We start from the raw sequence: 24,567 nt of genomic DNA, 5'->3' as shown, positions 1-24,567 counted from the left end.
AGTGGCCCTCATAGTCAACAAAAGAGTGGCGAAAGCTGTACTGGGATGCAATCTCAAAAATGATAGAATGATCTCGATACGAATCCAAGGCAGACCTTTTAACATCACAGTAATCCAAGTTTATGCACCAACTACTTGTGCTGAAGAAACTGAAATTGACCAATTCTATGAAGACTTATAAGACCTTATAGAAGTGACACCAAAGAAGGATGTTCTTCTCATTATAGGGGATTGGAATGCTAAAGTAGGGAGTCAAGAGATAAAAGGAACAACTGGCAAGTTTGGCCTTGGAGATCAAAACGAAGCAGGGCAAAGGCTAATAGAGTTCTGTCAAGAGAACAAGCTGGTCATCACAAACACGCTTTTCCAACAACACAAGAGACGACTCTACACATGGACATCACCAGATGGGCAGCATCGAAATCAGATTGATTATATTCTCTGCAGCCAAAGATGGAGAAGCTCTATACAGTCAGCAAAAACAAGACCTGGAGCTGACTGTGGCTCAGATCATCAGCTTCTTATAGCAAAATTCAAGCTTAAACTGAAGAAAGTAGGAAAAACCACTGGGCCGGTAAGATACAATCTAAGTCAAATCCCTTATGAATACACAGTGGAAGTGAGGAACAGATTTAAGGATTTAGATTTGGTGGACAGAATGCCTGAAGAACTATGGATGGAGGCTCGTAACATTATACAGGAGGCAGCAACGAAAACCATCCCAATGAAAAGGAAATGCAAGAAAGCAAAATGGCTGTCCAATGAGGCCTTACAAGTAGCGGGGGAGAGAAGGCAAGCAAAATGCGAGGGAGATGGTGAAAGATACAGGAAACTGAATGCAGATTTCCAAAGAATAGCAAGGAGAGACAAGAAGACCTTCTTAAACGAGCAATGCAAAGAAATAGAGGAAAGCAATAGAATGGGAAGAACCAGAGATCTGTTCAAGAAAATTGGAGATATGAAAGGAACATTTCGTACAAAGATTTCCATAATAAAGGACAAAAGTGGAAAGGACCTAACAGAAGCAGAAGACATCAAGAAGAGGTGGCAAGAATACACAGAGGAATTATACCAGAAAGAAATGGATTTCTCGTATACCCCAGGTAGTGTGGTTGCTGACCTTGAGCCAGACATCCTGGAAAGTGAAGTCAAATGGGCCTTAGAAAGCACTGCAAATAACAAGGCCAGTGGAAGTGATGGTATTCCAGCTGAACTATTTAAAATTTTAAAAGATGATGCTGTTAAGGTGCTACACTCAATATGCCAGCAAGTTTGGAAAACTCAGCAGTGGCCAGAAGATTGGAGAAGATCAGTCTACATCCCAACCCCAAAGAAGGGCAGTGCCAAAGAATGCTCCAACTACCGCACAATTGCACTCATTTCACACGCTAGCAAGGTTATGCTTAAAATTCTACAAGGAAGGCTCAAGCAGTATGTGGACCGAGAACTCCCAGAAGTGCAAGCTGGATTTAGAAGAGGCAGAGGAACCAGAGACCAAATTGCAAACATGCGCTGGATTATGGAGAAAGCTAGAGAGTTCCAGAAAGACATCTACTTCTGTTTCATTGACTATGCAAAAGCCTTTGACTGTGTCGACCACAGCAAACTATGGCAAGCTCTTAAAGAAATGGGAGTGCCTGATCACCTCATCTGTCTCCTGAGAAATGTCTATGTGGGACAAGAAGCTACAGTTAGAACTGGATATGGAACAACTGATTGGTTCAAAATTGGGAAAGGAGTACAACAAGGCTGTATATTGTCTCCCTGCTTATTTAACTTATATGCAGAATTCATCATGCGAAAGGCTGGGCTGGATGAATCCGAAGCCGGAATTAAGATTGCTGGAAGAAATATCAACAGCCTCAGATATGCAGATGACACAACCTTGATGGCAGAAAGTGAGGAGGAATTAAATAACCTTTTATTGAGGGTGAAAGAGGAGAGCGCAAAATATGGTCTGAAGCTCAACATCAAAAAAAACGAAGATCATGGCCACTGGTCCCATCACCTCCTGGCAAATAGAAGGAGAAGAAATGGAGGCAGTGAGAGATTTTACTTTCTTGGGCTCCATTATCACTGCAGATGGTGACAGCAGCCACGAAATTAAGAGACGCCTGCTTCTTGGGAGGAAAGCAATGACAAACCTAGACAGCATCTTAAAAAGTAGAGACATCACCTTGCCAACAAAGGTCCGTATAGTAAAAGCTATGGTTTTCCCAGTATTGATGTATGGAAGTGAGAGCTGGACCATAAAGAAGGCAAATCGCCGAAGAATTGATGCTTTTGAATTATGGTGCTGGAGGAGACTCTTGAGAGTCCCATGGACTGCAAGAAGATCAAACCTCTCCATTCTTAAGGAAATCAGCCCTGAGTGCTCACTGGAAGGAAAGATCGTAAAGCTGAGGCTCCAATACTTTGGCCACCTCATGAGAAGACTCCCTGGAAAAGACCCTGATGTTGGGAAAGATGGAGGGCACAAGGAGAAGGGGACGACAGAGGACGAGGTGGTTGGATAGTGTCTTCGAAGCTACAAACATGAGTCTGACCAAACTGCGGGAGGCAGTGGAAGACAGAAGTGCCTGGCGTGCTCTGGTCCATGGGGTCACGAAGAGTCGGACACGACTAAACGACTAAACAACAACAACAAACCCAGATGATTAGAAAGTTTCTATGGCTTTTCATTTGTTTTAGTCTAGCCTACTGCAGTTTTAACTTTTTGAATGTTATAAATTATAGTTTTAATTTTTAAGGGATAATTTAATTGTTTTTATCTTTTTCATAAACTGCTTTGAGGTTCTTCTACAATCAGGCAGTATTTTGTTAAATAAATAAAACATCTGTAGCCAAAGCCATTACAAAGTAAAATATATAAAAAATGATGAAACACGTTGAGCAGTTAAAATAACTATTAAAACAAGGCAGTCTGTCAAATGAAAACGTGCTCTGCTGAAGAATTGAACTTATCATCCCCACAAACCTTCCTCCTGAAAAGGTCACCTTTTCAGAAATGTGTGCCTGATTCATGTATTCACTATCCAGTAGAAAGAATTATGGAGCTCCATGAAATATGGAGAGGTCCCTCAGTCATTGAGTGGGACATAATCTCACGTTCATGTGCAGGTCCACTTTCCTGGCGCTGCATCAAGAGTGGCCCAGGAATGGCACCAAGGTGACAAACAAGGACAGAAGCCATTGCAGGGCTCCAAGCCTTCCTTTGGGTGCCCAGCCAACATCTCCATTGACACCCATAGGAGCTCCTCTCCCAGAGCTAACAGCATTCCCATAGGGGCTTGACTTTCAGCTGAATGGTGGGGGAAGGCAAGGAAGAGGAACAGTTAAAAGGCTCTTCTATACGCATTGGGAACTGAATGAAAATAGACCTGCTTGGGCCAAGGGCAGCCTGGGAACATGCAATGGGGTTTGGTTGTCAGATACTCACCCCCAGACTAGCTTCTCTTGTGGTCAGGGAGATGGTGGTTACCTTTCCTTCTTCTTCCCAGCCGTTCTTTCTCCTGTCTCCTTGCCCCTTCTTTAGGGAGGGGCAAAGGGTGTGCACTTTGTACAGCTGTGACGACAACTTGCAACTGTTCTTTTCTTCTGCTGGGAGATCTCAGCTTCCTTTTGTCCTCCTAACAGAACAACCATTTGCTCACCACCTCATCTCACCCCAAACATGAATGGCTCTTTTTCAAAAAGAATAAGAAAAAACTGGCCTTTGGCATATATTTTTTAATTGTATAAAACAATGCCATTCCCCCCCCCCCCGCAAACAGGTATTTTTATCAGCTACCATAAATGTGGCATTGCTTGGTTAATAAGTGATAGCTTTGAACTTTGTCTGAATGTTCCACCACACCCATTTTGTTCAGGATGCAGAAAATGAATTATTTTTCACTTCCTGCTTTGGACTCCTGACTCTTCCCCTCCTATCCGTAATGCTATCAGGGAAGCACTTTAGGGCAGACCCGACCCCAGGGACCCACTTGGGGGGGTCACACCCACCTCTGCTTGCTGTTTGCAGCTGAATTGGGGAAAAGATCAATTGGTTTTTCTGAGGATTGACATTTGTTCCTAATTCAGCGGGTTTTCCCAGGGAAAGCAGAGGGACAAACAAGAAACTGCTTTGACCCATGCCTAGACAGCACGGGAGAAACCTCTGTCCCTGGCCTGCTACAAATCATCGTCCGGTGCAACCAGTGCTGTTTCAGTCCCATGATGGGAATTGCAATTGGAAGGGGTCCATTTCATCCACATTTCCAGTTTCCAATTTGGGGTGAGATTAATGGACTGGGCTTTTTCTCAGTTCTCAGTCTGTGGGAGTTCCCTGTGTGCAAATGACTCGCTATCTCAGGGCTGATGTGCTTGGCTGTTGCTGTTTTTATCCTAGCAGCTCTTGAGCAGCCTCGGTTGCTTTGCATTGCTTCTGATGCTTGTATACTGAGGGAGTATGTTGTCCTTAGGGGTAATATGTAAATTCTTTTTGAATGAATAAGAGAACGCAAATCACGAGCATTGTGGGGAAGCAGACTCTGCTTTGAGAAAGAAGTGCTTAGCGGAGACTGCTCTTTCTTCCTGGCCTGGACATAATAATACCCTGCTCTGTTCTGGGATCTGAACTGGCTGGGAGCTGACTTCAGGCACCAGGCCAAACAGCAGACCAATTCTGTGTTTCAAAGATATCTGCAGACTTGACATGAAAGCTGGCAACATCCACCTGCCATTTTGTTTCCCTTGAAGGTAATTGCAGTGCCTAGAGACAGACAGACAGACAGGTCATATATCCATAGCAGCGGCCAGAGGAGGAATGACCACTAGGAGGAGCATCGACAGAAGAAACACCCTGGTGCATCTGCAGCAGCACAACTAGACGCCTTCAGCTGCCCCAGCTGACACTGCAATCTCCCAACTGTAGCACCCTGCTTGTGGTTAACGCTTAGCTGGAATGAAATATTCAACGCAGCAATAGAGAAATTGAAATAATAATTTATTTGTCAGACAAATAAATGATAGGCACAGTGGTATATGGTTACCAAAGCTCTGCCCCCTCCAGCCCTGATGGCCAGCACTTATATTTCCTCAGCCCAGCCCCCTTGCTCCTCCTTTGGCTGCCTCTGTCCAATCAGCCTGGTTGAAATTCCTATTGGCTGTTTGCTAGAACCAATCATAAAAGATACACCCATTTCCTATTACCTTTTATGGGAGACAAAGAGCTATATTTCCTTCTATCCATAAATGGCAGACAAGTAGCCATATATCTTACATTTGCCTCAACAAGGAACCTTAATTACCAGATGACCTTTTGCCCCTGTTGCCCCTGCATTCCAAAAAAAAAATGGCTAAAACAAATGGCTCGTGGTATTAAATTCTATCTAAACAGAGATCTTGGGTTCACATTCTCACATACCATCAATGAAATAAGAATCTAACATAAGAATCTGACATTTCTTACTTTTTAAATCCTTTGCCTAATTACATTAAGCCAACAAATCTCATACATAACATAGATAGCTTTTTAGAAGAAAAGGCCTTTGCAAAGTAAAAAGAAACTCAGTAAAAAAAAAAGTTTCAAAAGAAGCCTCTTCAGTTTACACCCCATTTTCCCAGCCAGCTGCTTTTCCCATTAGCTCTTGCCAAAATTTATTGCCCTTTAATTCTCTCAGTATACCATACCTGAGGAAAATATGGCTAGAGTCTGATGGGAGGCACATGGTATTATTTTCTGTTAAACAATAAATCTTACTATTTACCAACTCTTAATTAGTTACAGATAGGTAGCCGTGTTGGTCTGCCATAGTCAAAACAAAATAAAAAATTCCTTCCAGTAGCACCTTAAAGACCAACTAAGTTAGTTCTAGGTATGAGCTTTCGTGTGCATGCACGTGTATCTGAAGAAGTGTGCATGCACACGAAAGCGCATACCAAGAACTAACTTAGTTGGTCTTTAAGGTGCTACTGGAAGGATTTTTTTATTTTTTTTTATGTAGGGTCAGTGTAACATTTGCCCCCAGCCTGTAATTCCCTTTTACAACTTTGAGAAACTTGTCTCCTGCTACTGCTATAAATCAGGGGGGTCCTTGTTCAGGAGAGCAGAAAGATAAACAACTGCCAAAGTACTTAGCCAGCTGGTTTCTGCCTGGCATGAAACATACAAACATTTGCAAATATATCTTTAAGCTCATTTTAAAATACAGGCCTTGATCAGATGCCTCACAACAAGCTTGATCTCGCCCAGAGACGCACTCCTCCACTGCATCCCAAGAAAGATGGATGCCAGCTTTGAATATATTAAAACAGTAGGTAAAAATGGATTTTCTTTTTCTTTTTCTACTCATGTGGGCCTCAGCCCACATTCACCCAGAATTGGAGCTCTCAGCAATCATCCCTCTCCAGCACAGAATGCAAACACTCCCAGGATTTATGCATATTCCTTTTATTGTGTATCTGTGATGATTTCTGCGCATGATGCTACCTGGGATGTCTATGCAATCCCAGTTTCAATACTATTTGTGCCCACAAAGGTTCACAGTCTTCATATTAATTGCTTCATTTCTGATCAGTCCTGTGTACTGTTACTTCCTGCTGAAATCCTATAAATGTTTCATACCAGAAATGTTCTGTTTTGGGTTTTTCTTTTGGTCCCCTTTTATTCCATTACAGCCCAATTTTCCTCTCCAAATGGCAATAATGGGGTATCATTCTGGAAGTATCACGGAATAGCTACTCAAGTTGCTGCATAGATGGTCCAGCATGAATCCATGGCTAATGCACTATTATTGCATCAATGGCATCTTGCAACACACATCCGCAGAAGTCCTCCAGTCTGAAGGGGCCCCTCAACTGCCTGCAAGGGAGGTTTGGGAGCTTTTCTTTAATATGGTTTCATTTTTTGGGCTTTCATATACCTCCCAAATAACCATGCACTCTGGGCTGTTCACAAATTCAAATATAACTGAATAAAAGTCAACAACAGGAAACCTGTACAATCACCAGAACCACAATAATGTAAAACGATAAAAATCAAGATAAGATCATGATCAATTAATACAGCACTAAAAACCAACAAGAGGTAAAACAAAATATTTACAAGAATTCAAGCATATTAAACCATAATTATTAAAAACCGGGGGGGGGGGGGGAGAGAAAATGCAGGTGATGCTGAAAAGACCCTCTTTGGGGGAGCATCGTACATCTAGGACCACAGTGAAGACACCATGTGAATTATAAAGGGCAGACATAGCCAAGTTGCTGGACTACAACTCCCATCATCTCTGAATTCAGTGAGATTTCTTTCTGAGGAAGTGTGGAGATGGGGAGGCTGCATTTGCAAAGGGTTGGAAGTTGGGGCCTCACCACAACTTAACACAGACAGTCTTATTTCCTTCCTGCCTGAGATCCACAAGGCTATGAGCTTTAGTTGCAAAGTGGGTGGAAGGATTGTTCTCCAGTGATCTATCAATGCCATCATGTGGACATTTTAACAGCTGGCAGAGGTCTTGTCATGAGAGAAAGGTGAACAACAAAACCAGGATTGCAGGGGGTGGCGGGTGAATCATTTTGAGGAATAGGTTGTTTACTGGGACGGTTAAAGTGTTTGCCTCTCTTTATAGGACTCCACTGCATAGGAAATTCTGGAAAAGGGAAGGGAAAAGAAAATTCCAATTTGTTTTGTTGTTACCTCCGAGTGTGACTGGGTTGACTCCTCTCACAGGGCATCTGCAAAGACGTCAATTCTACTCTTAACACGAGATCCTGAGGTGGGTTTCATTTCCCCACAGACAAAAGAAAGGGAGGAGGGTCTCCCCAGAGAACGTGGCTCCTGAGAATGTGTGGAGTTCAGCCCCTGAGTCAGCATTAGAAAGAGACACATATTCCTCTTCATAGTCCAGAGTCACTCGGATCCTCCTGGGCTCCTCACTCAGGGACAGAGGAAAGTAATCAGGGGATGTGAAGGCCCTGTACTCGCCAAACCACTTCCCCACAACCCAGACCCCTCCCTCAGGCCTTAAGGGGAAGAAGCCCTTTCTCTGCACAGACTTCTTGGCGACCCCCAAAGTCCACCTCTCTCCCTCATTTACAGTGACTTCCCAGAAATGTCTGCCTGCTGTGAATCCCTCATATCCCAACACACAAGGCCAGTCACTGAATCTCTCAGGATTGTCAGGCAGGTCTTGCTCTTTGTCTCCGCATCTCACGCTTTTCTGATCCTCGGACAGGATGAGCCTGGGATGGGCTGTGTCTGGATCCAGAGTGACATTTGCTGTTGGGGAGAAGATGAGGGAAAGAGAAGAGAGGCAGAATCAGCCCAGAGTCTGAGACGGACATCCTGATCCAAAATAACACCAAGAAGAAGCAGATTCCCTCTCAGATAAATGGGACATCCTCACGTTCCATTCAGGATTGGGACCCTCCCCTCTTTCTCCCAGGCTAACCTCAGAATAAATAACTTCCCTGTGGGTTTTTAAATACTTCTTTTTGTTCCATTTTACTCAACATATTTTATTGTGTCCCTCCTGTCAATTCAGTCACCCTTTGAGAAGCAAAACAGCCCAGAAAATATTCCCTCAGCTCTTCTATGCAGTGAAGGGGAGGAGGGATGGATGGGGGCAAGAGGAGAAAAATGGTCCTCCTTTGACTCTCTCTGTGTGAATTGCCCATTTGGGGCTTTCAGAGACTTACATTGAAATCAGGGGGAAGAAATCAAATTAGGTAACCTAACAAATTCCCTTCCCTTGCAAACCTCCAGCATTGTTTTCTTACAACCATGATACCACATGCATTTATTGTCCTAAAGGAGGCTAAAGTCTATCTGACTAAGAGTTAAAAGATTTTGACCTTGGCAACAGTGATCCTAAAGTTTCTTTATTGTCCTGAAAATGCTCCTGCATTTTTATATCTAAGCATTTTGAAACTAGCTGTGCAGAGACTGAATCCAGCACTTTATAGCACATCAAGGACAAATTTTAAATATAATTGTTTTAATTGGTAAACAAAAGATTGTTTTATGTAATTGCTTTCCACGCTATGTTTTTAGTTGTTCAGGGGAAAAGGCGGGATATAAATTAATAACAACAACAACAACAACAACAACAACAACAACAACAACAACAACAATAATAATATAGAAAAACAAATATATAGATGGAGTGGAGTCCCCATGAAAAATGGTCCTTTCTATAGAAACCCTAAGCTCTGCACAGGCATAGAACCCAAAGGTGTGACTGCAAGGAAATCACAAAGAGGAACTCAATACATTCTTATTTTATTTTGGAGAGTGTTTCCTATGTAATTTGAGATCCTGCTAATGGTTGATTTTAATCATGGTAATGTAGACATGATTTAAATTCTGTTAACTCATTTGTATTAACAGTCAGGTGTCAAGTAACAGAGAAACATATGCTGTTGGGAGGGAAATGAAGAAAAGAGAGGCAGAATCAGTCAAGAGATGGAATGGGGCATCCAGATCCAAGAAACACCCCAGGAACCAGATTCCCTCTTAGATAAATGGGGCTTTATTGCATTGCATTCAGGACTGAGTCTTCCATTGAAATCTGGGGAGGGTAGCAAATGAGACAACCTAACAGATTTAATTCCCTTGTGAGCCTCCAGTGTTGGGTTTTTTTACAACCACAATACCACTACACACACAATTACAGGCTAAAGGCTATTTGACTAAGATTTATAAAATGTTGACTCTGGCAGTAGTGATCTTAAAGCTCCTTGATTGTCCTGAAAACATACTAGCATCTTTAAGCATTTTGAAGCAAGCTTGCAGAAACTTGGCAGTTTTAGCACATCAAGGACATGTTGGCTGTAGCGGGAGCATACTCGTTAAGATTGTCATATTTAAAATAGTAACTACCTTTACCCACAATGTTGTTGTGGGTTCCCCCCGCACCGCTAAGTGGTTGAGGTTTTCTAAGGAAATATTCAGGGGGGGGGCAGGGGCAAAGGAAGGTATTGTGACACCCGGAGCACATGTGCGTACGATGTATGGCACATACGTAGCAACGCCGCACATACGCTGTATAGCGGTTTGGCACCAGTGCCACTCTAGCGCCATATGGATGGTGCTGGGATCCCTCCATTGCCGCTGCAGGTTGTAGCAGCGCCAGAGGGATCCCAGCACCATCCGTCCGGTGTTGGAGTGGCACTGGTGGCAAACTGCTATACAGAGTATGTGCGGCGTCGCTATGTACTGCTCATGTTTGCAATGCCACACATGCGCTGTACTTAGCAGTTTGCTGCTGGCGCCAGGATCCTCAGCTCGCAGCTGCAGCCGCGAACGGAGGATCCTCCAAATCTAATGTGCACCTCAATTTTCAATACCTTGAAACCAAAAAAAGTATTTGCGGGTGAATGTAAATGTGCAATCAAATGTAATGGGCACTCTAATTTTTGCAATGTAATTTGACCATAACTGTGGACATTACATTCAAATAAATATGGTGTTTTGGGTGTGTGGACTACTCATTTAATTAAAACAGAGCAAAAGTGCCAATTAAGAGTCCAATCATGTTTAATGTGGAGAAGATCAAAGAATCCAGCAAAAGGAAAAAAGGGGAAGGAGAAGAATTAGGCTGCAAACACATTAACCCTCTTGGAGCACAAATTTTCCCCGCCTCAATCCAAAATATTATATGCAGGTACTACTTCTCCCTCTCTCAGAATAACACAAAGGACAGGACAGATCACAGTCCCATTGAAATACCAGTCCCAAACCCCACCTTGAATTTGGTCCTTCACCCAAAATTTACCTTTCTGAAGCAGTCTGGATAACAGATCATCTGAAGAAGCAAAGAGATATAAAGTTTGAGAAATAGACTTTTATAACTCAAATAATTTCACAGCAAAAAATTCACTTCATAACATATTTTGGACTAATAAAATCCCTGCAGCCTTTCTTCATTACCTTTTATTTTCTCCATCCCAACATATAGAAAGGGATTTGCAGCCCTGAATTCTGAGATCTTCCTCTTCAATTCTAGTGGGAAAGTCAGTGGATATTCAGATGTCCCCCTCTCCGCACACCTGATGGGAAAAATACATGTTAACCCATTTCAAATCCAGAATTTCCGAGTGCAGCAAAAGAAAGGAATTGAGAGGAGAGAAACTGTAGAAAACCAAGAGGGAGAGACAGAGGAATGGAGTCACAGAGGGGGGAAGATTCCGCCTTACTAGGGACTCCAAAGCCAGACAACTGAGGGCCAAAGGAGCAGCCCTTTGTTTGAATATCTGACATCTACTCAAACGGAGAAATAAAATAAAATCAAGTGATTCCATCCTGCTCAGAGTTTTTCCATTTCAGCTGCATTGCCTACAACAGGCAAGAAAGATGTGGAGGAGTTAAAGATGGTTGCTGTTGTTGACAAAAGTGAAATATTCCTTCTATCCTGGCCTTCTCTGGTCCATGGGGTCACGAAGAGTCGGGCACAACTAAACGACTAAACAACAACATCCTCTTATCATGAACCCAAGTGACACCTTGAAGTTACATACTGCAGTTGGGATATGTTCAGGAGTGTGGCAAACACCCCAACTCCTGCTCCCCGTTTTTAGCCCCACTGGTGACAGGTAACAGTGTGGGACTCTGGGGAATAGTCCCACAGATGGTGCATGGGACAGGTGTTTGTGTGGGACTGAGGGGGGCAGCCATCACAGAGTTTGCTGATCGTGTGGCAAACCTAGATACTGTGAAGTATTATCATTATCATTAGTATTCATTTCATTTCTATTCCACTTAATAATCTTCATATTATATTCTTTCCCAGTTTACCTGTGAAGTTTCAGGGAGTGATATTAATGGAGTTGAGCAGGATCCCCTTACCTCTCCAAAGTTCTTCTAACATCCTAGAAGGGAAAAGAGGAAAGTCAGAATGGAATTCACTGCCTACCACAGGCCCTGTAATGAAGACCCATCAGCCCCTGCAATGGATGCCCTCTGGCGTGAATCTGCCTAGCATATGCCAAAGTTTTGGATAGGTATGGATGCATCTAACAATTCTGGTTTCTTTCCATTATTTTCCAATCTTAAGTTCCGTTCTTTTTTATTTTTAATGTTCTGATGAAAATTCATGAGGTCTCCTCTGTCTTTCCTAGGTTTCCCTACTATCTCGGCCAGTGGGGAATTTATGGATAACTCTTTCAACTGAAAGAGTTCCTTTTTCTGAGATATCCTGAACTTTAACAAAGTTAGCTAAGCAGCTTCATACTACTTAGCTAAATCAGGTGCTGCCAATCCTCTCTTCTGTGGGACAGTTTGCATAGTAACATTATCCACTCTGGGACACTTACTTTGCCAAATAAAATTATCCATACTTTTCTGTCTGCTTTTCAATTCCCTCAAGTCAACCAAGAGTGGGAAAAGTAAGAAACAAAACCAAAAACCTTGGCAGTATTGTCATGCTTTTTGCACTGATCTTTGCTTTTCGTAGAATCATAGAATTGTAGTGTTGGAAGGGATTCCAAGGATCATCTAACCAAGATGATTTTAACTTACTCCACCTTTCCATATCAGGTTTCTGATGCAGCCCTTGGCTAGTGCCTCCCCCCAACACTGCCATTCCGTGAGGGGCGTGGTGGCAAGACCTCTGGCACCAGGCAGGGCGGGATCCATGCAAGGGAGTGCCTGGCTCGCACTCCCTCAAAATCATGTGCCTGGGGCTAGGAGCCCCCTTGCCCTACCTTGGTACACTCCTGCTCAGAGATGCAAGCCCCAACTCTGTGTCCCATTTGACATTAGTCCAATCTACCTGACCTCCTTTTCCGTCCCTCCCCCTTTGCTCCAACATGGTCCACGCTGTAAAGCTCAGTGTCTGAGAATTTCCCCTTTTTCTCCTACAGAGCTTTCCCTGTCAAAACCTGCTCTTTAAAGCTGAATTGGGCCAAACAGCAATGCACAGAAAACCCAATTTGTCATTAGTTGTGCTTCAGCTTTAAAGAGGAATTTGGGTGGGGGGGAACGACTGGGGGGAAGAAAGCTTGGGTAGGAACCTGGAATGCACTGACCTGTGCCTGGAAAGAGTGCAGCAAAAGGTAAGTGTGGTTAAACCATTAGAGAGGAACTTTGGGCTGTTCCTGCCACAGTCTCACCTGCAGGAGTTCACTCGCTGGCTGCTGACTCTTCTCCTCCATCTCCCGGATGCTCCATTCAAGAGAGGAGAGTTCATCTGAGAGTCTAGCCAGGTGCTCCTCCCTTCTTCTTGTGATCTCCTTCTCCATCTCTTCTATTTCATTCAGCAGATGCTTTTCTTGTTCTTCCAGAAACTGGTGCAGTTGTTTGAACCTCTCCAGTGTATCCTGCCTCTGACTTTCTGTTAATTTCTTCAAGTGGCAGGAAGAAAGAGGAAAAGAAGAGGCCAGAGTCTTTAGAAAGACCTTCATTAACAATGTTATGGTAAATCACTCAGGAATGGGGCTACATCTTGACTTGGGACTCAACTACACTGCACTAATATATGCCTTACAAACATGTGGGTGGCAGGATTTAAATTAAATAAGCAAAAAACCAATGTATTGGAGAAAAATATGATTTTAACGGAAATAGAAAAGCTTCAGAAAGAGACAGGTGTTATGTACTGAGTTGAATAGGATCCAAACTGCAGCAGTCTGATTGGTCCTAGAACAATAGGATCCAATTTGCAGCAGTCCTAGAACAATGCAGCAATATGATTGGTTGGCAGGAACCACCCAATCATGCTCCAGATAGAAGTGAATCCACAACCTGATTGGCTTACAGTAGAATTCCAGAATTAGCCAATCATGTGCAGCCCATTGTGTAAATAATGTATATAAAGCAGATACTTTGAGGGGACATTCATTCATTCCTCCTCACCACTATGAGCTGAATAAAGAGCATGAAATCACTTTGCGACTCTGAGTATATTTCACTGGCGACAAGGATGGGATCCCGCTGAGCTGACTGCCACACACAGCACCGCAGAACCGCCACCTGCCGCACCGCTGTCTCGCACCATGTATCCAGGCTTCAGCTCCGGGACACAAGGAACTCAGAATGCCAACCGACAGCAGCTTCTCGCCGTTCAACCCAGCAACGGGAGACTGGGAAGCGTACGCCTCCCGTTTTACCTTCCTACTAGAAGCCAAAGGGGTCACCGATGAAGAAGACGCCAAGAAGAGGGCGATATTCTTCAGCGTCTGCGGAGAGGAGACATTTGAAATCGCCCGGGCTCTCCTTGCGCCTGAAGACGTTGCTACTGTTCCATACAAAACAATAATGGAACAGCTCAAGGGGCACTTTTCGCCACAGCCCTCAGTGGTGGCTCGTCGAAATGCCTTCTACGCAAAGCGGCAAGCCCCTGGGGAAACCATAACTGGGTTTGTGACCTCTCTCCGCCAAGCCGCCCGTTTCTGCAACTTCTCAGAGCTGGAGAACATGCTTCGGGACCGCCTCGTCGGTGGCCTGAAGGATGAGAAGCTGCAACGACGCCTCTACACTAAGAAGGACCTAACGTTCCAGGTCGCTCTGGAGGAGGCCCTGGCAACGGAAGCTGCCAAGAGGTCGACACAAGAGGCACGGCCGAGCCTGCCATCCCAACCGAGGGTTCACCATGAAGACCTCACCGACGACTCAGGATCTGACAGGGAGGAAGTGCACCGAGTACAGCAGCACACTCAAGCAGCCCACATACCACAGCTGCCTCGACGAGAAGGAGGGAACTGCGCAAGCTGTGGGGAAAGTCACGAGAGGAGGACCTGCCGTTTCCGCAACGTAGAGTGCAGGCAGTGCAGAAAATTGGGAAACATCGCCCGGGTGTGTCGGGCTCGGCCCACCCGACGCCAGGCATCAGATGACCAATCCAAGAGCCCCAGGTCCCGGGGCCCAACACACCAAGGCAACTCGACGGAGCTCACGGACGTCCAGGTATACCAGTTGCCCTACCCCAACATAGAGAAAATTTATGTAGAGGTATGGATAGAGGGGGCCCCATGCCGCATGGAGCTTGACACGGGTACAAATCTATCCATAATCTCGGCAAGGACCTTAAGGAAACTGTGTCCTACTGGGGGTCCCAAACTCAGGCCGGCCCCATTCACCCTCCGGGACTTCCAGAAACGTAAGGTCCCCACAATGGGGGTGGGGACCTTCAGGGTGCAATACCGAGGGCGGACGCGGCAACTGGACTTGCTTGTGGTCAAGGGCCCCTACATTAGCTTACTGGGATTGGCATGGTTTGGACCACTGGGGCTAGCCATCACCGGGGTAAACCACACTACCTTACAAGTGGACGTGGATGCCATATGCAAGGAATTTCCAGAGGTTTTCGATGGGAAATTGGGACAGTATAAGGGCCCCCCCATTGCTCTACAGCTTGACCCCGCAGTACGACTGGTCAGGCTAAAGGCCCGCCGGGTCCCGTTCGCCCTGAAACCCCGTATAGACGAGGAATTGGACCGGCTTGTGGAGCAAGGAGTGCTGGAGCCGGTGCCTAATGCCCCCTGGGAAACCCCAATCGTCACACCCGTCAAGCCTAATGGTTCAGTCCGCATCTGCGCAGACTACAAATGTACCATAAACAAGGCCCTCACGGCCCATGCATACCCAGTGCCAGTGGTCAGCCATGTCCTTGCCACCCTGGCTGGGTCGAAAATTTTTGGCAAGCTGGACTTGGCCCAAGCATATCAACAGCTTCCAGTAGATGAGGCCACAGCAGAGGCACAGACAATTGTGACGCACAGAGGAGCGTTCAGGGTAAAGCGGCTGCAATTCGGTGTCAGTGTGGCACCAGGCATATTCCAGAATCTAATGGACTCGCTCCTTAAAGGGATTCCTGGCGTCACCCCCTTCTTCGATGATGTGTTGATTGCCGGGCCCACACCAGAGGAGTTTGAGGACCGCCTCCGCACCGTTCTGCACCGTTTCCAGATGGCGGGTCTCAAGGTGAAGAGGGAAAAATGTCTACTAGGAGTGCCTCAGGTGGACTTTCTGGGATTTATGGTGGACGCAGAAGGGGTCCACCCAACTGGGGACAAGGTACGGGCCATTTGTGATGCCCCAGCACCCAAGAGCAAGACTGAACTTCAGGCCTTCTTGGGACTATTGAACTTTTACCATTCCTTCCTTCCCCACAAAGCGGCGGTAGCGGAGCCCCTACACAGACTCCTGGACAAGCGGGCCCCTTGGGTGTGGGGCCAGCGCCAGGAGGCTGCATTCCAGGCAGTCAAGGACCTGCTTGTCTCAAACTCGGTCTTGGCACACTTCGACGAGAGGCTGCCGATGGTGCTAGCATGCGACGCCTCGCCCTATGGCATTGGCGCTGTCCTGGGACACCAACTCCCGGATGGGAGAGAGGTACCGGTAGCATACTTTTCCCAGACACTCAACGCAACCGAGTGGAACTACTCGCAAATAGACAAGGAGGGGCTCGCAATCGTGAAGGGAGTAAAAAAATTCCATGATTTCTTGTATGGGCGGCCCTTCACCGTGGTGACTGACCACAAGCCGTTGCTTGGCTTGTTTGCTCCCGAAAAGCAGGCCCCCCAAGTGCTGTCTCCTCGTGTCCTCAGGTGGTCAATTTTCCTTGCCAGCTACCAGTATGCACTGATTCACCGCCCGGGGAAGGCGATGGGCCATGCGGACGCCCTCAGCAGGCTACCACTACCAGAAACAGACCCCGACCCAGCACCTGCACAAGAGGTTATGAGCCTGGAGCTGCTTCCTGACCGCCCCATTCAGGCACAAGAAGTTGCACACCATTCCAAGAAAGATAGGGTCATCTCCCGGGTCCTGGACTGGGTGTGGAGGGGATGGCCCAGCAGCAGTCCTGGGCCAGAATTCGCTGGCTACACAACCCGCAAACATGAACTGTCGGCCCACAAGGGGTGCCTGTTATGGGGAAGCAGGGTTGTTGTTCCCCAGCCCCTCCGCAAAAGGGTCCTCACAGCCCTACATGAGACACACCCAGGGGTAGTAAGAATGAAGGCCCTGGCCAGGAGTTATGTGTGGTGGCCAGGGATCGACGGAGAGATAGAGGCCTGGGTCAAACACTGCCAGGCCTGCCAAGAATCCCGCCCAGATCCCCCAAGGGCCCCAGTCCAGTCCTGGGAGTCCGCCCGAGCACCATGGTCACGCCTGCATGTGGACTTCGCTGGCCCCTTTCAGGGGAAAACATTCTTCATAGTGGTGGACTCCTACACCAAATGGCTGGAAGTTGCACTGGTACCGTCCACTTCTACATCCGCAGCCATCCGGGTACTACGCAGGCTCTTTGCAACCCACGGGCTCCCTGACACTCTCGTCTCAGACAATGGGACTGCATTTACGTCAGGAGAATTCCAAACCTTCACAGCGCAGAACGCCATCCGCCACATCCGTTCGGCGCCATTCCACCCTGCCACCAATGGCCAAGCAGAACGCATGGTGCGGACCACCAAGGACACCCTTCGCCGAATGACGCAAGGGAATTGGGAGTACCGCCTTGCCACATTCCTCCTAGCACAGCACAGCACCCCCAGCTCAACGACTGGCCAGAGCCCTGCTGAACTACTAATGGGTCGGCGCCTTGCAATCAGATTGGACCGCCTTCACCCCGATAGAGCTCAGGATGAGGTAGTGGTGGGGGAAGGCAGTAACCCCCGGACCTTCAAGGCCCAGGACCCAGTGTACGCAAAGAATTTTGGGGCAGGCCCAGCATGGGTACCTGCCACAGTCACCAGGGTCACTGGCCCCGTGTCGTACGAGGTGCTAACGGATGGGGGGCAATGCTGGCGCCGCCACTGCGACCAGATACGGCGACGATTCCCGGGAGAAAACCAGGAGGAGGAAAGGTCAGAGGAGTCCCAAGGGAACAGCGGGGCAGTGAGGCCCATAGAGCAGGAGGGGGCAGCAGGAGAGGCAGAATCAGTAAATACAGAGAGGACCTGCGAGGCCGAAAGGACACCGGAGCCAGAACCACGACTGAGCGAGCCGGTTGCGCCAGACCAAACAGGCCCATCACAGCCAGCATCCTTGGAACACGAGCCAGAACCTGAACCCCGGACCAGGGAACACCCCAGGCCACAACGCACACGTAGGCCGCCGGCGTACCTTGAGGACTATGAATGCGACCTCCCGGGCAGGACTGGAACTTAGAGGGGAGGGGTGTTATGTACTGAGTTGAATAGGATCCAAACTGCAGCAGTCTGATTGGTCCTAGAACAATAGGATCCAAATTGCAGCAGTCCTAGAACAATGCAGCAATATGATTGGTTGGCAGGAAGCACCCAATCATGCTCCAGATATAAGTGAATCCACAACCTGATTGGCTTACAGTAGAATTCCAGAATTAGCCAATCATGTGCAGCCCATTGTGTAAATAATGTATATAAAGCAGATACTTTGAGGGGACATTCATTCATTCCTCCTCACCACTATGAGCTGAATAAAGAGCATGAAATCACTTTGCGACTCTGAGTATATTTCAGATTTAAATGTGGTGAAGAAAGTGTAATACCTAGGGATAAATATGACAGCCAAAAACCTGAACTTATTTAAAGACAATTATGAAAAATGTTGGTCAGAGGTAAAAAAAGATCTAGAAATATGGTCAAATTTGAAGCTCTCCTTGTTGGGTCGAATTGCTGCTATAAAGATGAATGTATTGCCAAAAATGTTGTTTTTGTTTCAGACCTTGCAGATTGTGGACAGGATGGACTGTTTCAAGAGGTGGCAGAGAGATATTTCTAAATTTGTCTGGCAGGGCAAAAAGCCCAGAATAAAATTTAAAATACTGACTGATGCTAAAGAAAGAGGGGGGTTTGCCCTGCCAGACATGAAGTTATATTATGAATCAGCAGCTTTTTGCTGGATGAAGGACTGGCTACTTCTTGAAAACACTGACATTCTGGATTTGGAAGGGTTCAACAATGCGTTTGGGTGGCATGCATATTTGTGGTATGACAAGGTTAGAGCTCATAAAGCATTTAAGAACCATATCGTCAGGAAAGCAATTTTTAATGTCTGGACAAGATACAAAGATTTATTAGAAAACAAGACCCCAAGGTGGTTGTCACCTGTGGAAGCTAAGGCTCTGAAAAGACTCAATATGGAGGCCAAATGGCCGAAATATAGGGAGATACTAGAACATGATGGAGATACATGGAGATTGCAGAGTTTTGAGAAATTAAAAGATAAAGTGCGAGACTAGCTACACTATTACCAAATCAGAGAGGTCTTTAATATGGATAAGAAAATAGGTTTCCAGGTGGAAAAATCGAAATTAGAAACGGAATTGATAGAACCTAAGACTAAGGTATTGTCAAGAATGTACAACTTGCTGTTAAGGTGGAATACTCAAGATGAAACGGTCAAATCAGCTATGATTAAATGGGCACAAGACATTGGTTATAACATTATGTTTGCTGACTGGGAACGGTTATGGACCACTGGTATGAATTTCACGGCATGTAATGCTTTGAAAGAAAATATTATGAAAATGATTTATAGGTGGTACATGACACCAGTTAAGCTTGCAAAGATATATCATGTGCCTGACAATAAGTGTTGGAAATGTAAGGAAACTGAGGGAACATTTTTTCACCTCTGGTGGACGTGCCCAAAGGTTAAGGCTTTCTGGGAAATGATCTATAATGAACTGAAAAAGGTATTTAAGTATACCTTTCTTAAGAAACCAGAGGCCTTTCTTTTGGGCATTGTTGGCCAGATGGTGTTAAAGGATAGAACCTTTTTCATGTATGCAACAACAGCAGCAAGAATACTCATCGCAAAGTACTGGAAGACACAAGATTTGCCCACCTTGGAAGAATGGCAGATGCAACTGATAGACTACATGGAACTGGCAGAAATGACTGGCAGAATCCGAGACATGGGAGAAGAACAAACAGAAGAAGATTGGAAGAAATTTAAAGATTATCTGCAAAAACATTGTAAACTATTTGAATGTTAACACGATGCAGGATATAGAGATAGTGCGGCATTAGTGACAAAGTTGAAAGGAATGTGCAAAGATGTTTTATAAGTAACAAGTAAAGAAACATAGCAAAATTAATCAATGATGGAGGATTAGAAGATAAGTGGTTAGTAGCGGCAATGGTTAATTTAAAAGAAATTAAGTAACATTAAAATCAGTCAAAATAATGGAAGAGTTTGCTGAAACTAATTTGGAAATTGGAATACAGAAAAGGGAGGTGTGAGGAGGTTGGGAAAGCAAGGTACATGAAATTAAGAACCGAACTTATATATTTTTGTTTGATTTTTATGTGTTATATTGTTTATTGTCTGTTATTGTGTTGTTTTGTTTTGTTTGTTATGATAAAATCTGTTGAAACCCTAATAAAAATCTTTAAAAAAACAACCAACAAACATGTGACACAGGGGCCCCTACAGAGTTGTGATCTGTCCCAATGAGAAATTGCACTGAGAACTAATTTGTAAAATAGTGTGTTTTATAGTGTTTTCCATATCAGTATAGATCCAGCCTTGGTCCTTCAAGTATACTTGGATCTCTTTGTAGGGATTGTGACACTTACAAGCAGGCTGTTGCTTTCTTCTCCTACTTCTGCTTCATGAGCCAGAATTTTCTCTCTCTCTCTTCAGATGCTCCAGGCAATCACAGATGAGTGCCTAAAGAGAAAGCAAAATATCAGATTGGATTAGGACTGGGAGTGGGGACCTTCAGTATTCTACATATATTTCTATTGTGTGGTCCCCCACTATTAGATATTTATCTGATAATAGCATTATTATTACTACATTACATAGGAACCCTTTGGCAGAAGTGCAGAAAAAATGGTGCTTTAAAAAACAAGACAACATTTTAAAAAGTTGCTGTCAGGACTGCCGCTAGGTCCCAGCTCACAGAGGACCAACGCCCAGTGGATGTTATATACAAAAGTCTTTATTAAAGTTTAGTTTCCATTTCCAAGCTCTGGGCGCGCAGACCCACGTCTCGAAGCTAGACCGGCTAAGTCCCCTCTGACTCACTGCTCCACCCACACCAGTTTAAGATTCTAGCCCGGCTCCACCTCCTACGCTGTTCTTTCCTTCGCTGGGTCCTTCTGCCCTCTGGGGTTCCCTCCTTCCTGGACTCCTCTGACGCTGAGCCTCCTGAGTCTTGCCCCTCCCTCCGGCGGGCTTTAGGACCTGGCTCCCTTCCCGGGCTCCCCGCTGTGCCGCGCTCCTGTACATTTGAACTTGGCGCGCGCGCCCAGCCGGTGACTTTCCTTCTGACCGTTTCCCCGCTTCCTGATGTGGGTGTTGCCAAACCTGACTCCTCTCCTCCCTCTGGTGGTGAGGACACTGGTCCCGACTCCTGGGACTCCCCCTCCCCACTGCGCTCTGGTGGAGACGCTGGTCCTGATCTCCAGCTGCTGCTCAGGGACTCCCCGCTGGCCCCTTCCTCCTGGGGCTTCCCCCCTGGACCTCTCTTCGCTCTGGCCACCGGCGCTCCCTTCTGTGAGTCCTCCGATTCGCTAGAGAGGCTTGTGGAATAACTCTGGCCACTGTCACTGCCTGCGCCCCCCTCGTACTCCTCCTCCTCACTCTCCATTTGCTCCCCCTCCTGTGTCTCTCCTTCTGAACCCCTGACAGTTGCCTTTGAAGCAGAACAAAGTATGTGTTTGTTTTTGAAAAGCACAGAGACTAGGCCCAATTTTTGATCCACATTAAGGTGCAGATTAGCAATTTATTATGTTTGCTTTATAGCCACATTGACAGCATATTCTGCACACAGACACACAGAAAGATATGAAAGGGTTGTGTTAGCAAGTGTCAAAATGAATTCCTACCTTGTATTCCTGGGCAGCCTCTTCCTTGAGAACCACAGTGTGTGATTTATGTTCTGGGGATCGCTCACAAACGAAACACACCAATTCTTCATCTTCCTTGCAGAACAAGTGGAGTTTTTCCTTGTGTCTCTTACACAGATCCTTTCCCCCTTTATTTGGTGATATGAATTTTATTTTTTCCACTATATTGGCCAGCTGCCAATTGGAGCGGAAACTCCCTCTCTGCATCCGGGCTTTGCAGACGGGACACTCCAAGTCCCCCACCTGCATTGGTTCCCATGTGTCAAAATACTTTACAATGCAGTGCCGGCAGAAGTTGTGACCACAGTCCACGGTCACAGGGTCTGTCAGATACTCCATGCAGATGGGGCATGTGGCTTCTTCTCCCACATCCGTGGATGAGGATGAGGCCATGATAGAGGAAGAATCTGTGGCTTTGTTGAGATGAGAGGCAGCAGGAGGGGAATAAACTTAGGAGGGGAACAAGTGCCTGTAAGGTAAAAACTGTTCAGTATTAATCGTTTTCACATCCTTCCAGTAAAACAAACTGCATTTCACTTTCTTATGAAACGTATCCTCCACAATTGGTCCTGTTATACAAATTTTAAGGTGCTCGCATATAGTAGGCACACACTCACCACAGAAAACCAATCCTCCGGCCTTCAAAGAATAAGGAAATACTCCCAGAAAAACTATTTCTATTTGAGTGTATAAAATTTAGACAGTTCACAGAGCAAGAGCGAGGCCGTCTTTAGACTCGACTCCACTTGAACTGTGGGACCCCTCCATGTAGATAGAAGGAACTTCTTGGTAAAATCATTCTTCCACAGCCCGGCAAAGCTTTGTACTTTCAAATCACTGTATTTGAAAAGGGGCCAGTCTGTGTCAATAAACTCTGACACCAAGGTATTCACCATTTCCAAAGGATGCTCTGCCAAGCCCCGGAAAAACATTTAGCATGTATTGTTCAGACCTCTGAGTGGCAGATTTGTAAACATGTTGGACCAACATATTATTCTGAGCATGGTCTGATTTACAAGTAGAACCCTTTTCTGTGTCTTTTCCACAGGCAACTCCCCATCCACGTCACTCCCCATGTTGGGGGGTCCATTATTCTGGGCCCCAAACATGTTCTCACGCCAATCAAACACACACAAAATGCTTGGCACTATACCTGTATGATGACTTTCAGTGGTCCTTGGTTAAGGACTGTACGATTTCTAAAATCTTAAAAGGTTTTGTTCTGGGTCCCCTCACTGCCTTGCAGGGCAGGGGTGGGGGCGGGAACTCTGTTGCAACAGACATCAAATATTTTCTTTGCTTTCCTCCACTGGTTCCTCCCTCCACTCATTCTTCTCTGGTGATAATGGACTTAAGGGATGCTGGGTCCCTTGATGGAGAGATGGGCTGTAAAAGTCAACACCAAATTTTTGTATAACAGTCCCACTCTGAAACTCAACTATAAAACCTAAATGGAAAATCTGTTTGCACACTCATTCATCATTTACCTACAAAATCACTTTACCCCATATGTGCCCACTTGACTGCTTCAGTCAGAGGAATTGGCACTTTTACTAGTGCCACATAATACCTGCGCTGCATTTGCTAGATCTCAATCATTTAGCATGGTGGCAGCAACCCTTTGGATCTCCCTTCATACTGATATTAAGCAGGCACCTTCACAGTTTTCATTTCAGTGCTTGCTGACAACATTCTTATTTAGGCAAGACAACCCAGATGATTAGAAAGTTTCAATGAGTTTTCACTTGTTTTAGTCTGTTCTACTGCGGTTGAAATGGTTTGTATGTTTAAAATTATAGTTTTACATATATTTTTTTAGAGATAATTGAATTGTTTTTATCGTTTTTGTAAACTGCTTTGGGTTCTTCCACAATTAGGCAGTATTTTTTTGAAATAAATAAAAAGCCAAAGATATTACAAAGCAAAATACATAAAAAATGCTGAAATATATTGAGCTGTTAAAATAGCTATTAAAACAAGGCAGTCTATCAATTAAAAAAGAGCTCCACTGAAGAAATTATCATCCCCACAAATCTTCATCCTTAAAATTGCCCATTTAAAGCAAAACAGGTCACCTTTTCAGAAATGTTTCCCTGCTTCATGTATTCACTATCCAGCAGAAAGAATAATGGAGCTCCATGAAATAATCATTCAGTGGGACACAATCTCACGTTCATGTGCAGGTCCGCTTTCCTGGCGCTGCACCAAGAGTGGCCCAGGAATGGCATCGAGGTGACAGACAGGGACAGAAGCCATTGCAGGGCTCCAAGCCCACCTTTGGGTGCCCAGCCAACACCTCCATTGACTCCCATGGGAGCTCCTCTCCCAGAGCTAACAGCATTCCCATAGGGGCTTGACCTTCAGCTGAATCGTGGGGGAAGGCAAGGAAGAGGAATGGTTAAAAGGCTCTTCTATACACATTGGGAATTGAATGAAGATAGACCTGCTTTGGCCAAGGGCAGCCTGGGAACATGCAGTGGGGTTTGGTTGTCAGATACTCACCCCCAGAATAGCTTCTCTTGTGGGCAGGGAGATGGTGTGGTCGATCAAGGAAAAATTCTGGGGTTACCTTTCCTTCTTCTTCCCAGCCGTTCTTTCTCCTGTCCTGCTTATGAAGGGGCAAAGGCTGTGCACTTTGTACAGCTGTGATGACAACCAGCAACTGTTCTTTTCTTCTGCTGGGAGATCTCAGCTTCTTTCTCCCCCTCTATCTTCTCTCCTCCTAACAGAACACCCATTTGCTCACCACCTCGTCTTACCCCAAACATAAACTGCTCTTTTTCAATAATGAAAAGAAAAAACCAG

At 45.5% G+C, this 24,567-nt stretch overlaps 1 protein-coding gene across 1 annotated transcript in view; it reads right to left on the bottom strand.

The window, feature by feature from the left end:
- The window catches only part of LOC310835812 (uncharacterized protein), a 47,008-nt gene extending 23,177 nt beyond the window's left edge, over positions 1 to 23,831 (bottom strand). The window contains 9 exon segments of the mRNA XM_083720792.1: positions 7,744 to 8,257; positions 10,725 to 10,784; positions 10,910 to 11,028; positions 11,825 to 11,847; positions 13,090 to 13,320; positions 20,485 to 20,545; positions 20,547 to 20,578; positions 21,742 to 22,231; positions 22,916 to 23,831. Coding sequence (XP_083576918.1) covers positions 7,744 to 8,257; positions 10,725 to 10,784; positions 10,910 to 11,028; positions 11,825 to 11,847; positions 13,090 to 13,320; positions 20,485 to 20,545; positions 20,547 to 20,578; positions 21,742 to 22,155 — 1,454 coding nt within the window. The 5' untranslated portion in view covers positions 22,156 to 22,231; positions 22,916 to 23,831.
- Between the last annotated feature and the right edge of the window lie 736 nt (positions 23,832 to 24,567).

This window comes from Podarcis gaigeae, assembly GCF_964106915.1.
Source record: "Podarcis gaigeae genome assembly, chromosome: 2".
Taxonomy (NCBI): Eukaryota; Metazoa; Chordata; class Lepidosauria; order Squamata; family Lacertidae; genus Podarcis; species Podarcis gaigeae.
Note: the sequence above shows the minus strand (reverse complement) of the source record. Positions and strands in the feature narration are given on the sequence as shown.